The sequence below is a fragment of the Dinoponera quadriceps genome, unplaced genomic scaffold (assembly GCF_001313825.1).
Source record: "Dinoponera quadriceps isolate SergipeBrazil2010 unplaced genomic scaffold, ASM131382v1 scaffold690, whole genome shotgun sequence".
Lineage (NCBI taxonomy): Eukaryota > Metazoa > Arthropoda > Insecta > Hymenoptera > Formicidae > Dinoponera > Dinoponera quadriceps.
This window is the reverse complement of record NW_014555275.1, coordinates 861,136-877,339: the sequence shown is the minus strand read 5'-3', so window position 1 is coordinate 877,339 and position 16,204 is coordinate 861,136. Positions and strand designations below refer to the sequence as shown.

Here is a 16,204-nt window from a genome sequence, read left to right as displayed (position 1 = left end):
AGGAGCCGACGCGACGAATCGTTCGCGAGTCCGCTCGAGAGTCGGGCGGACCGACGCTTCAGCAACCGAACGTATCGCCCCGCGCTTCACAGACAGATCAGCTTAAACGCTAAGCCCCCTTTCGTCACTTATTGCTTCTTTTTTCCGCGACGAGTCTTCTCCGCCGCTTCTTCGTCTGCGACATTAGCGAGCCGTGCGACGCTTCCCCGTCGCGCGACTCTTTATTACTTATTAATCGCGTTAATCGCCGGCCGCAACGACCGGATAACCGGACAATGTTTCCCAGTTTCTCCCCTTCTCCCTTGAATTTCTCTAATAATTTTCCTAATTTAAACAGCCATCCGGTAACAACTCAAAGGAAATCGCCCGATATTTCGCTTAGGGACGTCTCGTTAATACACCAACGGTATCGCATGATACTGCTGATTTGTATAACTTATAAGAATACCGAGACGCGATTCGGCGATAATGAAGAACTTCATTGTGGAACTTGGAACATCCCGACGTGACGTTCCTCCTCGGCCTTGANCCCCCCCCCCGGTCGAATCGGCCTTCTCGTTGCGATCTATCTCGCCGGACGCGCCGGCGATTAACCACGTTAATACCGACATTAACCGAAGTAACAACGTGTGAAACTGAACACACAGAACGCGAACGCGATCCGGGCCGTTCTCCGCATAACAACGAGCGTATCGTGGATCTCGATCGGGAGGAGACTCAATGCAACTTGGTAGAAACGGCTCGGTGCACTCGCGAGCGGAATAGTGCGCTCGGCGTCATCGTTGAACGAGCTCGCCGAACTCGTCGTCCAACTCGCACTGACAATACTGCATTCGCACCCTGTATTTTACGCGTAAGCATATTTCGCGCATACGCTATGAATCACCTATTTCGTTAAGAGTAAGTCTCGCTTCTTTCTTTTTTTTTCGCCCCCCCCCCCCCTCCTTCCTCCTCTCTCTCGCGCGGATTACTTACAGATTACTTTCCATATGTATAAGAGTCACTTACGTACGGGTCTCGCGCGAGACACTCGCGCGCGTCCGCCGAACGCCGAGGAATCTCGTCGAGGAACGCGCGCCGAGCGAGGAGCCGCCCGTATCTCGCGCGTGAAGCTCAACGGAAAAAGCGTCATTTCATCGCGCGAATTCCACGGGGGAATTCCCGAATTTCGAGGGGGCGACCGCGACTCGCGGACCTCGATGTTCCTCCGCCGAGGGTGCGTCCTCGCGCCCGAGTCTTTTGCGCGGACGTTGTTATACGCGTGTCACGCGTATCCTTCGCTTCCACACACAAAACAGACTTTATATATATAATAAAATCTATTTATATAACCCGTCAAACAATTTACACGCATAACATAATCGATAAGTGTGTGTGTGTGTGTGTGTGTGTATGTGTGTATATGTGTGTGTATCATATACATATATATTATTTTCTTGCTCTTCTATACAACAATGAATGTGTTAATAGGATAGAGTAAGATCGCTCGGTGGCGATACTTTCGTTCCTGGCTCTCGTTTCACTTCCAACATCTCGTCTCTCACGAGGCTCGCTCGCTCGCTCGCGCGTCGACGATGCGACGTAACTCGGATTCTCGTTACCAGGAAGCGTTGCATTCGCGTAGAAACGATACCCGGAGAGCTTGAAATTGCGTCGTCTCGACCACGACGGGGATATCACGTTCCGCGGCTTATCGTCTAATTTACTAATATCTACAATCGAATCGATCGTGACGAATCGCGCGCGAAGAGCGCTCGGCTTTTAGGCGAAACAGCGTTCCCGCAGCGGTGGCGGAATTGCGGAACGTCGCTTTGTGTGCGTGTGTATGTGTGTGTGCGTGTGTGTGTGTGTGTACGTACGTGTGTCTCCGTGCTTTGTATGAAACTCGACTTCGCACGCTCGATATCGACGCTACGCGCGATAAACTAACTCGAATTAATTAAAGCAAAACACTCCCCTCCCCCTCCCCCCGGAGATCCAACAATCTCAAACCGGAAAGGCTCCGTAACGTTCGTAAAATCTCACAGCGATAAACAATGATGATGCGAGACACCCGCGCGCGCCACATCCCGAAATTCCTGCTCGAGAGGCCGCTCGCGGCGAGAATGTTGGAAGTAAAGTCCGCGAAGCAACAAAACGGCCCGTCCCATCGGTGCGAGTTGATTCCTAAGACTCTCGTTTCTCACGTCGCGCGAATCAGCCGCGGCGCGCTCAATATCACTCTCGGCGTCTCTCCTCCGTTAATTGTATCCCCTAAAACCACCCCTCTCGCTTCTCCCCTCCGTTCCTCGAAATCGTTCCCGAGATCGAAGCCGCTTCACGCGCTCAGCGTCTCGTCTCTCGCTTTCCTCTCTCCACTCCCGATCATGAATTACAATTATTTTCATTACACTGTAATTATCAATTGTATGGAATTATTAAGCGCGACCGACCCAGCAAGCGACGTCCCCGGCTCCGCGCGCTCGGAGTCAGCGAGGAGTCTCTCTCAGGTGTCCCGATCGGAGCCAACGTGGCTCCGACCTCGCCACAGTCCTCCTCTCGGAAGGACGAGCACGTCCTTTCCTCAGCTCGCACGATCCACCGATCACGACTTCAAGGCGAGTCCTTAGGAAAGTGATCCTGTCGAGGACGAGAGACCTGGTCTCTCGCGCGTCGCGAATTCTTCTCAGGAACATTGCAAAGGGACACGATAAGGATTCTTAATTCTCGCGACCTCCCGTCCTCCCACGAGCGATCATCGCCGAGGACCTCGCTTCCCTCCGGCCGAGGGAGCCTCTTCGAGGAGGACCGCACGGACCTGTACACTCATTTCATACTTCACCGTGGATTTCGCGAGGCGACCGTGAGAACTGTCCACCACGTCGCGGCGAACGACTCGAGAACTCTCTCTCTCTTCCTCTTTCTCTCGTCCGATCAGCTCCCTCCGAGACGGATCCTCGGATCTGCACGTCGGGACCGGTAAGACTAGCCTGACACGCGGCGCCCAGCACAAGGAGGCGGCCCTGCACGCTGGTCGGTCGCGAGGAGCCCCGCCGGCGAGCACGCCGTTTGCACGCGTTCTCCCGCAAATCGGATCCTCTCGATCCCCGCGGCCTTTCCAACGGGAAAAGACGAAAGGCGACGAGAGATGCGAGCAGCACCGAGCGTCCGGAGCGACGGCGCGCGGATTCCGCTCCCTTACACGTACCACTCTTTAATGTCTATCAGTTCTCGCTTCTTGTTGCTCTTGCTGCCGTTGGCGCCGTTCTTCAGGGCGCCGTTGAACGCCTGGCCGGAGCCGGCGGCGCCCAGCAGGGCCGCGTTCGGGTCTTGGCAGAACGTCTTGGTCTCGTCGACCTTGTAGTTGCTCTCCGGCCGGTTCTTGAACTTGAGGATTATCAGTATGATGAGCACGATCGCGATCAGCGCGGCCGCGATGATACCGATTATCAGGGCGGCGTTCTCCGCCGCCTCGGATGTTATTCGCTTGTTGTTGTTGTTCTTGGGCGGGGTGGGCAGCGGCGGGTACATCGGCGGCGGTGGCGGCGGCGGTGGCTCCGTCATCTCCGTCGTCGTGGTGCTCGGGCTGGTCACGGTGGTGGATCGGTGCGTCACGACGCTGCTGCTGCAAGCCACGAGCAGAATAGAATAAACGATCGGTCAGAATCGATTTTTTCCTTTTTTTCAACAACGCAGACTATCTCGGCGAGCGAGAACGCTCGCGCGGCCCGAGATTCTTCCGGCCGATTGCGGAGCTATCAGATGACGCACGCTTCCGCGGCTCACATCGTGAGCGCGGCCAAGAGAAATATATATATATCATGTGTACGGGATGAGACAATGACTGTCGCCACCTTGAATTTTTGCGAGATATAAGAGTGGAGGAGAAATTTATCTATCGATAATTGCACCGAGCAATCCGGATAATATTAAGACGTGTTTTAGACATATGTGTTTGAAAATGCATCGTCACTTGAGAACCTTTCTAAATAAATGTAAGCTTTTTCTTCATCTCCTTTCATCTAGTCGTTAATACAAATATTTCCATTTTCGAAGATATTCAAGGTGATAATAGCTGTTGTCTCACCCTGTATATTATAAATATCGTTATAGAATGTAGAATGTAATTAGTTAATGAATATAGAATGTAAATACCCAGTGAATATCTAACAGTGACATCGATGTTATAATTTCTTCCTATTCAACGATGTAAATGCAATATAACACACGTGTTATATAACAGTTATTGTTATTATTATTGAATGGGAAATTATGACATTTCCAGTAAGCAACAGCAACTGTTACATAACACACATGTTATATTGCATTTACATGGTTGACCGGGAATTTATAATATTGATATTACCGTTAATGTTCACTAAGTAATAAATAGTAAATATTAAAATAAATCACACCATATATACGTGTGCATAAACATAGATGTAGAATATAAAAAGTATATAAAAAATGTAGAGAAAATATAAACAGACATATAGATATATAATAGATACGTGAGGTATTTCGCGCACGTTGCGAAGTATATGTATATATTTCTCCCGTCGACACACANCCCCCCCCCCCGCCGCTACCGGCTAATCAATGTGCGTGAGCGATTGCGTATAATTATCCGTCGCGATCAATTTCGCGACCGTCATCGCCGACAGACGCACGCACCTGCCGTGGCTGGTCTCGAGATCTGTGGTTGACACATTGTACTGGACGGAGACGGTGACGACGTCACGGCTCAACGTTGTCGACGACGTCGACGAGGTCTGCGTGCTGATGTGGCTGGTCGTGTACTCGCGAGACGTCGTGTACGTCGAGCTGATGTCTGCAACGGAACAGAGAAAAAAAGCGCATGAGAGGGTAGTCTCGCTCCGTTCTACCGCACGATTCGCAGAGGGGGTGGCTCGGGCGGGCTGGTGGTGGAGGAGGTGGAGGAGGGAGACGGGACGAGCGAGGGGGGTTTACGGGAGCGTGGAGGCGGCAATATTTACGCGTGCGTGGGCCGGCAATATTCACGCGTGCGTAAGCAGGGACGTCGTTTCGGGGGCATCGGGAATGTTTTCGAGGGTACCAGGGCCGTACGTCGTTCGCAATGGGGTGGCTAGGAAGTAATAACGAGACACGTTTATCTTTTCAGCTCGGATATGAAATCACAAAAAAAGGAAAGGAAAAGAGAGAAAATCGAGATATAAGCAACGGCCGACACGACGCTTTCACGAATTCATCCCATAATGGGATAAATTAAGAAACAGCTTTCCTGTCGCGGAAATTTCGAAAAAATCAATATCGCACATCAACAGAGTAACATTTACAATTCTCTGTCAGCGACTTCGATTACACGAATACGTACGCGAAAATATCGCGCGTGAAACAACGATGGATTGAGCACGATCAACTTGGCGTCACTCGCGTTATTTCGAGATGTCGATTCCTGGAACTCGCGCGCGCTTTCGTTCGGAATTAGAAACGCGCTACCCCGCTTGACGATGCTACGTTGGGGTGAGAGTCGCTACTGGCGAGAATCTCGCCCCCGGCGACAAGGTGGTGCTATTTTCACGGCGGGAGACTTAGCCGACGATTGGCGGTGCGCGCGTCACGGAAAGTCGCCGAGGAGGACGCCCACGTTGCGAGTATTTCCGTAACGGCGGGGGGTTCTTCATATTTAAAGCTGAGCGACGGCGCCAGGATCGATCGGCTCATTCGTAACGAGCCGACCGGCCTCGTTGTCTTCGATTATTCGGCTAAACCGTTTAGGCTAAGCGGCCCACTTTTCTTTAATTTGTTCAGCGGGGTAGATGGGATCCGACGTAGAGGGTGAGCCGGTTGAGAAAGGGACGAGCACCGAGAGGGTAGCAGCGGTGAATCGGGGATTCTCACAAATTTGCGTGACGCTCAACTTCGATCCGCGCATTCAATAATTGAAGACCGTAAATTAACGGCGAGTACAATGTTCTCGAATCTGCTTCCAATCGCATCTGTTATTCGCAAATTAACATTTATATCTTAAGCGGCACACGGTTTCTGCCTCGTCGCATTTAATATTTAGTTCGCGAGTGGAGGTGGTCACGTAAATCTCTGAGGGTTTCGCGAAGAGCTCGGTTTCTCTCTCAATTGTCTCGTCTGGCCACAGTCTGGCATAATAGTCTTCACACATGAAGATATACCCTTTTAGAGCATCTCTTAAGAAATACATTATACATTGCACGCTTTAGAAGGGTTTAATTCACACGCGTTAAGACTATTATATCGCTTATTGCACAGTCAGCGGGAGGAAACTTGCGACACTTTCGTCCCGGTGAATTTCAGGACGCTTCCGATATCCAATAGGAAAATTTCTCTTCAAAGAATTATGAAGAGATACGACTTTTCTCAAAAATGTCGCAACCTCTTCTCCACTGACTGCGTGTGTACGTATGAAAAGATGAAGATTATTCGTGTGAACTCATAAGCTCTCTGCAGATTGGTCGCAGACGACAGTGGAATCGATATTTCAGGACACGGACCGGTGGCTGAGGTGACGAAGATCTCCTCGGTCGTGCCGGGATCGCCGGAGCCCTCCTCGCAGTCCTCCTCGTCGTCGCAGGACGGACGCTCCTGGATGTTCCCCTTGCGCGATTTCGGCCTCAGCGTCGTCGGTAATCGCGTGGGCGCCACGTACACGGGCGTGATGATGTCGTCTGGAAATAAAACGGACGTAATTATCGAGATCGCGATGAACGCACGAGGTCACGCACGCGGAGTATGCGTGGGCGCAGAGAACGATGCGGTAATCATCCTGATTGCTATATCGCCGGCGGATAATAAAGCGTCCAATCGATAGGATTAAATCGTGTTTTCGTCCAAATAACGCGCTCTCTTATCTGACACGCCAGCTGCGGGTTCTTTTCTTAAATTCTATTTCGCTTTTATGCATACGAGTTGTTGGGCGACAGGAAAAAGCGACTCGTGCCCTGACCTGGATATTTCGGAGTGAGAAAATACGTTCTTAAATACCATCGATTCGGAAAGGCACTCGGGCAGTTGGAAAACTCTTCAGACTTCCGATACAGCTCTTGGCCTTTATATAGATCTCGGGGGATAAATATGACAGGATTTGTCGGGGCAATCAAGAAAATCGTTTGACAGGTTTGAAAAACAGCTGTCATTGGCAGCGATTGTTGCCGAGACGTTCGACGAGCTATCAAGTCGACCAGCCGCGCGCCGCGCCGAGCAGTAAAAAGCGACCGAGCGTCATCCTCGGTCATCGACTCTCATTAAGGTGACGATATTAATTCAGTTTTTAGTCAGTCGGAGAAGATTTTGGAACGGGGCCTCAGCCCGCCGCAGGAGGTTCGCCGGAAGGAGAAAGGAGGGGCTTACGACGGGGCTTATCTCCAGCCGGAGCGGCACGGCGATCCTAAATATGTAAATGAATTGAAGCCGAATCGAACCGGGCGAGCATGAAGACGAAAAGGTGGCATGCCATGCGATCTTACGTGTGTGTATATGTGTGTATGCTTGCGTGCCTGAGTGCGTGCCGACGTGCGTGAGCGAGTGCGTGCGCACGACGCCCTTCCTCGCGTGATGTAACGTCGAGGAGTCTAATGACGTCCTTACAGGGAAGTCGACGTTTAAGACGAATTCCGGGAAATCTCGTGATAATGGAAAGCCAGAAGGGCGTGTATAAACCGGAAGTTGCGAGGTATACGACACTTGTCGTAAATTGAGAATAAAAGAGGTCAGAAAAACGTCAGAAGAGAAATGAAGAAACTGAAAAGTCACTAACACGACTCACAACTTCCAGATTATTTGTTACTTTTAAAGCCGGATAGGAAACTTAATTTCCTACTAAGAAACGCGGAAGTGTAGGTGGGAAACGTGAAGAAATGGAGAAATTGCACGTACGCCGGTATATTCACGAGTCGAAGGGACAATGTGCTCAATTTATTTGGTTATAAGAGAAAGTTAATTTCTTTTTGAAAAACGTGGAAACGAACGTGGTAAACGCGAGGAAACGAAGAAATCGTACGTACATCGATACGTTCGCAAGTCGAAGAGATCATGTGTTCAGTTTATTTGTTACATTCAGAGTTATGGAGAAAAATTTTAATTACCTTCTGAGAAACCTGGAAATGAGCGTGGGAAACGTGGAGAAATGGAAAAAATTGCGCGTACACCGGCACATTCACGAGTCGGAGAGGTAATATTCACCTTATTCGCTAATTTGAGTGCTATATTAAGAAAATTATACGTAATTTCCTCCTAAGAAACATGGAAATAAACGTGGGAAACGTGACGAAATTTAACCTATGCGGGTGCGTTCACGGGTCACGGAGATTAATATGTCCTTCTGGTAGCGGATTGCCGAAATTTTCCGGCGGAATCGCGAGAAAAATACCGAAGAATACTCGAGTGTTCATGCACGTGAAATCTGAGAATCTACAACGGATTGCGACCGGCGTTCGTCGTCGTCATCGTCGATAACGCCGAGACGTCGCCACAACACGCGCACATTGAGAGATAAAGAATGCCCTCGCGGAGGGAAGAACGTGCAGAACGGATTACTTACGCCCGAAAATTGTTACTTACACTTACCGGAACCAGACTCGTAGATCGGCGTGCATTCCTCGTCCTCGTCGTCGCCGGCGCAACCGCTTCCGGCGCCGGAAAATATCAGGTCGTCCATGACGCCAGGGAAGCCGGACGCAGGCGTCTGAAATGAACGTGCGGATGCAAATTAATTAACGATAAACCACCACAGCAATGCGATCGCTGATACACAATGAAACGAAAAAAAAAGATCAATTTAGAGGGAAATGATTCAATGTTGCCGTACATATTCATATTAACTGTTAATTGCCATTTAATATTCATTCTGTGTAATCAGCGCTCGTATTACTACAATTCTTTTTACATTAGTGTCATATAAGCTGTAGAGATATTGTTGAGTCATTATGCAACAATAGTTACTGAAGTATATAACGGTGTTGTAATTTTTAAAGCAATACGTACTAAGAAATCCTTCTACCTGTTTTGTGTTCAATGTATACGTATTGTCTGTAGACGATTTATTTTTATTTAACAAAGAAAGATATTACGAGGGCTTTAATAGTAAATAATCAATAAGAATGAAAGGCTCTAAAATCTGAATGTTCCTGGTTTATCATCTTTAATAAGAAATATTCCAAAAATGCACCCCTTGTCATATTTTATAATTAAAATCCTAAACACCGTCCATCGGCAAAATCTCAACTGTATTGATTTCGCAATTTCAAAGTCAGCTTACATTTTCAGAGGCGATAACATCGGTCCGAAATACGGGCGAACAGCAATTGCGATTCGCGTAATGAGGAGTTGGTCGCGTTTATTGCGCCGTGTTTTAATTCGGAAGATTAATCCCATTAATTGTCAGCTAACTGACAATTGATGAAAAATTTACGAATTTACGAAATTAACGAAATAAAATGATTCCCCTTTGGATTGTTCGTCACGCCGCGGCACCGATTCGACTCTACGGCGGGCTCACCTGTTGCATCCTCTGCAACGGCGGGGCGCGATCCAGAAGGCTTCCGACCGGCAGGAGTTGGACGTCCCCTCTGGTCATAACTCGGGTATCTTTGCCGGCCGCCAGCTCCAGGATCCGGGCGCCGTTGACCACCAGGCCGGCTATCACGCCCAAGAAAGGTCGTTCCACTTTGTTCCTGCTGCGGTTCCACCGGCCGCCCACTTGTATGGTGGACTGGCTATTGAACACCGTCAGTTGGTGACCTGTCGAGAAGCAAACACAGACACACACACTCATATACTCCCCGGAATCGACTTTCACACAGAGAAATATGAATGACCGCAGCGTGCGAAGGTACCGTGAGCGCGTACCTCGGCGAACGCGGCCGTGAGCCCTTTCCCTGCGCGAGGTCTAAATTCGGTTGGTTTTCGTAGCAGGCGAGCATGAAACCCGCGAAAGGGTTTAGGGTCTGGCGTCGCCCTTCGTCGTGCGACGAGGCAATAAACGATCGGATTAGACCTACGGGCGACGCGTGCACGGAGAAAAAGATTTCTTTAGATTTAGTATTTCTATTTATTTGGCTAAAATTTATCTCACAGAAACAACATATACTTGTGCGAAATATTATTGGAGTAAAAATCTTATCGTCTCATTCAAGAAAACTCGATTATTTTACCGAAGATATTATTCGAAATAATATCTCTTAACCAGATAAAATTCAATCATTTGGTTGAAATAAATACGTAAAATGAAACAAGTAACTTTTTAATAAGAAAATTATCTCTCGTTTCAATTTTTTACTTAAGATAAAGATGCATATTCATTGAAAAGCCTGACAATCGTAGTTATTAAGCGAAACATTAGTTTCTTTGGAGCATACCAATGATGAAATTTGTTTGGATGCGATAAAATTGATTGAATTTGAAGGAATCTTTTTCTCAGTGTGGATATCGAAACGCATTTTTTCAGAATCGAGATCTCGAGAAGGAATTTCTTCCTTCCTCTTCTTTTTTCTATCTTCCACCTCGTGCGAGTGAGGCGAAACGCGTGCGTGAAACGCGAACGAGCGGAGTCTACCTTTCGGCGGTATAGCGCAGCGAAGAATCGTCACTCGCGATTGTCGATCACGATCGACGTGGATCGATAATGTGACCATTGTCGTATTAGGCGATCATGATCGATATAACCGTGCGTGCGTGCGTATGTCGTGCGTGCGTGCGTGCGATCCGCCATGGGCGAGTTAAATATCATCTCGTACTAGGGAAGCAACACGTGGCACGAAGTCGGCTCGCTCCGCGGGCCTCCCCTGACGCTACCATCGCGCCGGATCAATAATTTTCGGCTCGCCCGAGAAAAAACGGACGTTACTAGCAGCTCTCTACCAGGCTGACATGAGGAAATAGAAGGGCGGCCGATCGTTTTAGGCAGCATCTGCCCGCTAGTCGCGGCTAGATGAGTTATCAGCGTGGGTATGTGCACACATCATACACACATCATACACACACACATACAGTCGGCAGATCGAAGGTTGCGACACTTTATTTTCGATGAGTTTTGCGACGCGTCTCATCTCCAATAAGAAAATGTACAGTCGGCATGATCAAAGTTGCAATACTTTCTTTTTTTCGCAGCGCACTTCGCATCTAACAGGAAATATATTTCTTGGGAAGTACTAGAAAAACAAATTCTCCTATTGGATATCGAAAGCGTTGAGAAGATCATCGCGAAAAAGGGGCTGCAACTTTTATTACGCCCACTGTATCTCCCGAGAATTATTACTACTCGGAGAAAATTATAATTATTTTCCGGCAATATCCTTTTATTTTAACTACAAAAATAATAGTGGTAACATACATGTAAAGTTATTATCGCTGACATTATAGTAACACTTACTAGAAAAAAAATAGTTCTCTTGACTACTTTTGTGGTTAAATAACAAAAGGATATTGTTGGCAGCGGAAATAACTATAATTCTATCTCATTGTTAAGAACAAATTCTTCTAAAAGTGTTGCAACTTTCAATTCGCCAAACTGTATGTATATATATGTGTAAGTAACAACCGTAGTGAACTCTCGCATCCGATTAATATATTTTTTTAGATTTAAAAATATACTTCAATTAAATGCAAGAGCTTACTAATTACGATTATTACTAAATGGGATTAATGTTACCGTGTAAATCTATCGCGTGTATTAACGGTATCGCTGCTCGGTGCTGATTCTCTCTAGCGTTTTCCTTTCTATCTTCCCTATGATAGCTGAGAGAAACTCGAGAGAACCGAAATTTATAGTCCGATTCAATAGTCACGTGCCTCTGTGAAATTTCACATATAAGGGACGAAGTCCGTAACCCATTAGAGGCTATAATTATTTCACAAACGTTCCTAATGAAAGCATCAATCTGTTTATTTCCTGCAGGTTTCAGATAAGTGTTAGAAATACACAATAAAAAACATTATGTTAAAATTGGTCCTTGTTAAAATTTTTATGTTAAGTTTTTAACACACCATGTGTGTTAATTTAACATACTGTGTTCATGTTATCTCAATATTGTCTATTGCATAACGATTAGCACGATTATGGATGTTAATTTTGTGTACATTTTTTATATAACATCTGTTTTCCTCTTGAACATATTCATCTTATGTTAAATTAATACAAAAACTTGCGTGGACCATTTGGGGCGTGTGAAACGTGTTAAACTTAAAACAAAATTTACTATTGTGTATTTATAGCTAAGATATAACTGTAAATTATATATACGATAGAAAAGAAAAATACCACTATATAATATATATTTTAATCGAGTGATTTTTTTATTTAATAAAAAAACATTCATAGAAATGAACCGCTAATGGGTTAACGCAGATAATGTTCTAATATCGAAATGCGAGCTAACATATTCGCATCAGGACTTGATGACTATCTCGGACAAAAAATGGAAAATATGCGGACACGTGTTTACGTAGGTACATTCACCAGCGTTCGCAACAATGGAATAGACCGGCAAATCTCGCGACACCATTCGAGAGGGATCTGTGTATAACGGACTACATGCATACACAGTGTGGTATGCACGTATGCGCAATCTGGCTTCCTCTCTGTCTCCGTTGACAATGGGAGCGACACGTACGTAAACACTTGACACTTGCTGATCGGGCATAGTCAGTCCACCAGCGCGGCATAAAAATACAGCTGGTATACTGTCGCCTTGAGAGTTCTCTCTCCCTCTCTCTCTCTCTTTATCTTTCTCTTCCTGGAGTGTGGGAGGCGGAAGGGAGTGGAATCGCGCGCGGAAACACGACGCGAATGTGACACGTGCATCCCGAATTAGCCGCTCGTCTAGGGCTCCTCCTCGTATCGAGATAAGGATGTCATTGACGCCGTATTCCGATCTGAAGAAGTCCAATAAACTGTATCACTTTACTAGGAGAGCATGAGCGCGCCGGGTGTGGTCACGTGTACCCGGCTGGCACCGGTCGAATAGCGGCCGGGCCAAATCGAGACGCGCGCGCGGGTCCAGCGTCTTCGCAGCATCTCGTGCCGGATATCGAAGTCTACTTTGGTCTCTGTGTTAAAGTACTTTCCAGCTGATCTAGATAATCCGTGGAAAAATTCTGACAGAGAAAAAGGGAGAGAGAGAGAGAGAGAAAAAAAGAGAGAAATTTTCATTTCAGAATACGCTAGAGTACATAAAGATTTAGCAATATAGTAATTATTTATTAATGCGGAAAGAATGTCCCCTTAATCACACTAAGAAATCAAATAGCGTGCGAAGGGGCAGGAATGAGAATCGATAAAATAACAAATACAAAACATAAAAATAAACGAACGAACAAATGAATAAATAGCTAAATACCGATTCACTTATTTGCCCGGTGTGAACCAGCGTGGATTCGCGAATATTCCGATCTACCTGGAGTAATTCAGATGTAGCGTCTTTTGAACTTCGAAATTCAGAGTTCTTCAGATTTGCAATCACGACCCGAAAGATCGCGTAACATGGTGGGACACGTCGTGGAATTACGAGAGCAAACTCCAATTCGACGTGTATACGAAGTTCAGGTACGGCACTGCGGACTTAGAGGCAATTAGCTCCTTCGTGACATAATCCAAATTAATAAGTAAACCGACAGGGAAGTATGGTACACTTGGAGGTGCCGATTCCGAAAGTGGGTTAAGGTGTCATGCTTAGACAAGTGGCATATCCGTCTAAAGTGGATCAGGAGATAAGAATGCTGAAGTCCCTAATCTTCGCACTCTTATCTGTTCGCGCAATGACGTTCGGTGCGCAATTTTCGTCGTTCTTTCTTTCTTTATCTATCATCTCTCTCTCTCTCTCTCTCTCTCTTTATTTATTTCTCTATCTCCCTTTTCCTCTGTCTTTCTTTTTCCCAGAGAAGCAGGATGACGCGGTCGAGGCTGTGGTTAATCGTCTCGAACGGATATCGAAGAAGCCGAATTTGGAACGAGCCTCTCTTTCTCTCACGGATGCGCTTTGGGAACCGCCTGGTTTCACATCGGTTTTACGGTGGGAACGGAGAACGCTGGGTATGGGAAACATCGATGATTCCCAGGCGATGGCGGCGACGGTTTCGTACACGACGCGAACGGCGAATGTAAACGCACCGCACGTGCACGTGCGTTCCGGGGAGGCTCGTTGTCGCTCGTCCGGTTGCACACAGTGCACCAGACGAACGTGCCCGCCGCTAGAATCGCACGGCCAACAAACAGAACCGGCGAAATGCGAGCGAGCGGGCGAGCGTGTCACGACGACGTAACGTTCGCTCTTCGGCGAAAAAAGAAAAAAAGTAAAGTAAATAAAAAAAAATCGTTAACGACTTAAGAAATAATAAATGCGACGAATCGACGCGCGCGTCGCGATCGATCCCTACGATTTCCCTCGGCCGTGCCTCGATCGGCTCGTGCGACATCGTCCCGTCAGAGTTAATTACCAAGTTGCGTCATTAATCACGACTTCGTTCGCGCCGACGATGATTAACGAGCCGAGAAAACCGTTTTTCCTCCGTGTGCGCTTAAGCCGCCGAGACTCTTCGACAAATTTCACGCCATTCTCCGATTAAGCTCCGATTATTCTTCTGGTCTTTTCATACAGGGTGTCTGGCAACGTACCGCCGGGGATGTCGGTGGACAAATTCATGATCGGAGGTACCTGTTTCGTCCCGCTTGCCGGCTGGCAAGAGGAGCAACATGAGCGAAGAGGCGCCGCTGGAATCGTTTTGGACGACCGGTCGCTGAATCCCGTCTGGTGGGTTTAGAACGGCCTTGGGATTCCAAGGCTGTTCCTAGCGCACGGGTGCAGCTTAGGCTAACTACCACCTCGCTATGCTCGCCTGGTTCTTCTAAACACGTGGCTTAGAACGATTCTAACCTGTCTGACGCGCGTCGCGCGATCGTCATAGGCGCATCGTCAGCAACACATGTTGGGTCGGTGGTGCCGACCGCTGAAATAGAGATCTGGGCCCTTTTAAATACGGACTGATTCGCGGTTCTCGCGTCTCGCAGATTGCGAGCGGTGGAAATTCGAGAAAAGCATCGTTTTCCGAGCTGTCGCGTGCGCGGAACGGAAGAATCAGCTCGACGGCACCGGGCCCGAAGTAGGGGCGGTTTTCGCGTGCGAATATGAATGGAATTTCCTCTTTTATTCCTCACTAATCCTCGCTCTAATATGTACCAGTCATATCGTGGACGTACTTAAAACGAGGATTAATTAGCTATTAAGCTTAATTAATTATCTCACTCGACCGTGTTGGTAGCCTCGGCGGCCGGCAGTTTTTCGAGAGAACACATGGCGCAATGAATTTGTATCAAGGGAGCGCTTTACGGCGCATTTAATCGCGCCTGAGTTATTGCGAGGGAAGGCGGAGAAAGGAAGAAAGGGGGGGGGGGATAATTATTTGAGGGATAATCATTCGCTTCCCACGTCTCTCGTCGTAGATCTCGCCGGTCGTTTCTTGTCACGCATCTCGCCGATCGTTTCTCACGCCGCGGCGCGTGGGTGTGGCCCCGTAAAATCAATGTCGGGTCTAGGTCGGGCCCGAAAACGACTCTAGAGATGGGAGATTCCGAAATCGTGAGAAGGAGGTCCCATGGTGAGCGGTTTCGGCGCGGCTTTCCCATGGCGCTCGCGCGAGCGGACTTTCTCATCGCGCCGATACAAAAAAATGATGAGATTTCGGTGGCGCAACGGCTCTTTCTCTCTCTCTCTCTCTCTTTCTCCCCCCCATTCCTTCCCTCTCACTCTCTCTCTCTCTCTCTCTTTCCTGAGACTCGAGCGTGAGAAGATGCTGAACTTGGGGCTGAAATCGCTGTTTCGTATATCAGGCACGTATCCGCGCGTAGGAGCCGATCCCTGCATCTATCGCACGTCCTTTAAGGTTCCTTAACCCTCTCACCGCGAAGGTCGCCGCGAATCCGGTAATCGCGACACCGCGATTCAGTGAGCATCTCTCCTGAGACGCGTCCTCGACGACGATGCGAAAGATCCACGATCGCGAATCTCCAGCCGAAACCGGACTGGGGAGGAAATGAATCCAAAAAGCGAACAATCGCTGCCGAAAGGGAAGGATCGATTTCGCCCGATCGAAAAGTCTCGGGTGAGCTTCTGTAATCCGTCGAGTGGCGCGTCGATTTTCGTTGACTGAACGAAAGCTCGACACGATGATCGAACTTGATACTGCAAATAAACGTAATTCGAGAGGCATGCATCTACCA

General features: G+C 47.8%; 1 protein-coding gene across 5 annotated transcripts in view; it reads right to left on the bottom strand.

The window, feature by feature from the left end:
* Positions 1-1,308: 1,308 nt before the first annotated feature.
* LOC106743733 (neurexin-1) overlaps positions 1,309-16,204 on the bottom strand; it is a 305,519-nt gene continuing 290,623 nt past the window's right edge. For 2 of the 5 annotated variants that reach the window (XM_014617872.1, XM_014617876.1), the window contains 5 exons: positions 9,491-9,732; positions 8,554-8,677; positions 6,489-6,662; positions 4,654-4,810; positions 1,309-3,601 (listed from right to left, as the gene is read on the bottom strand). In XM_014617872.1, the coding sequence (XP_014473358.1) occupies positions 3,178-3,601; positions 4,654-4,810; positions 6,489-6,662; positions 8,554-8,677; positions 9,491-9,732 (1,121 nt within the window). In that variant the 3' untranslated portion in view covers positions 1,309-3,177. Of the gene's footprint in view, positions 3,605-4,653; positions 4,811-6,488; positions 6,663-8,553; positions 8,678-9,490; positions 9,733-16,204 lie in introns of all 5 variants that reach the window. The other 3 variants (XM_014617873.1, XM_014617875.1, XM_014617874.1) reach the window with 2 other exon arrangements.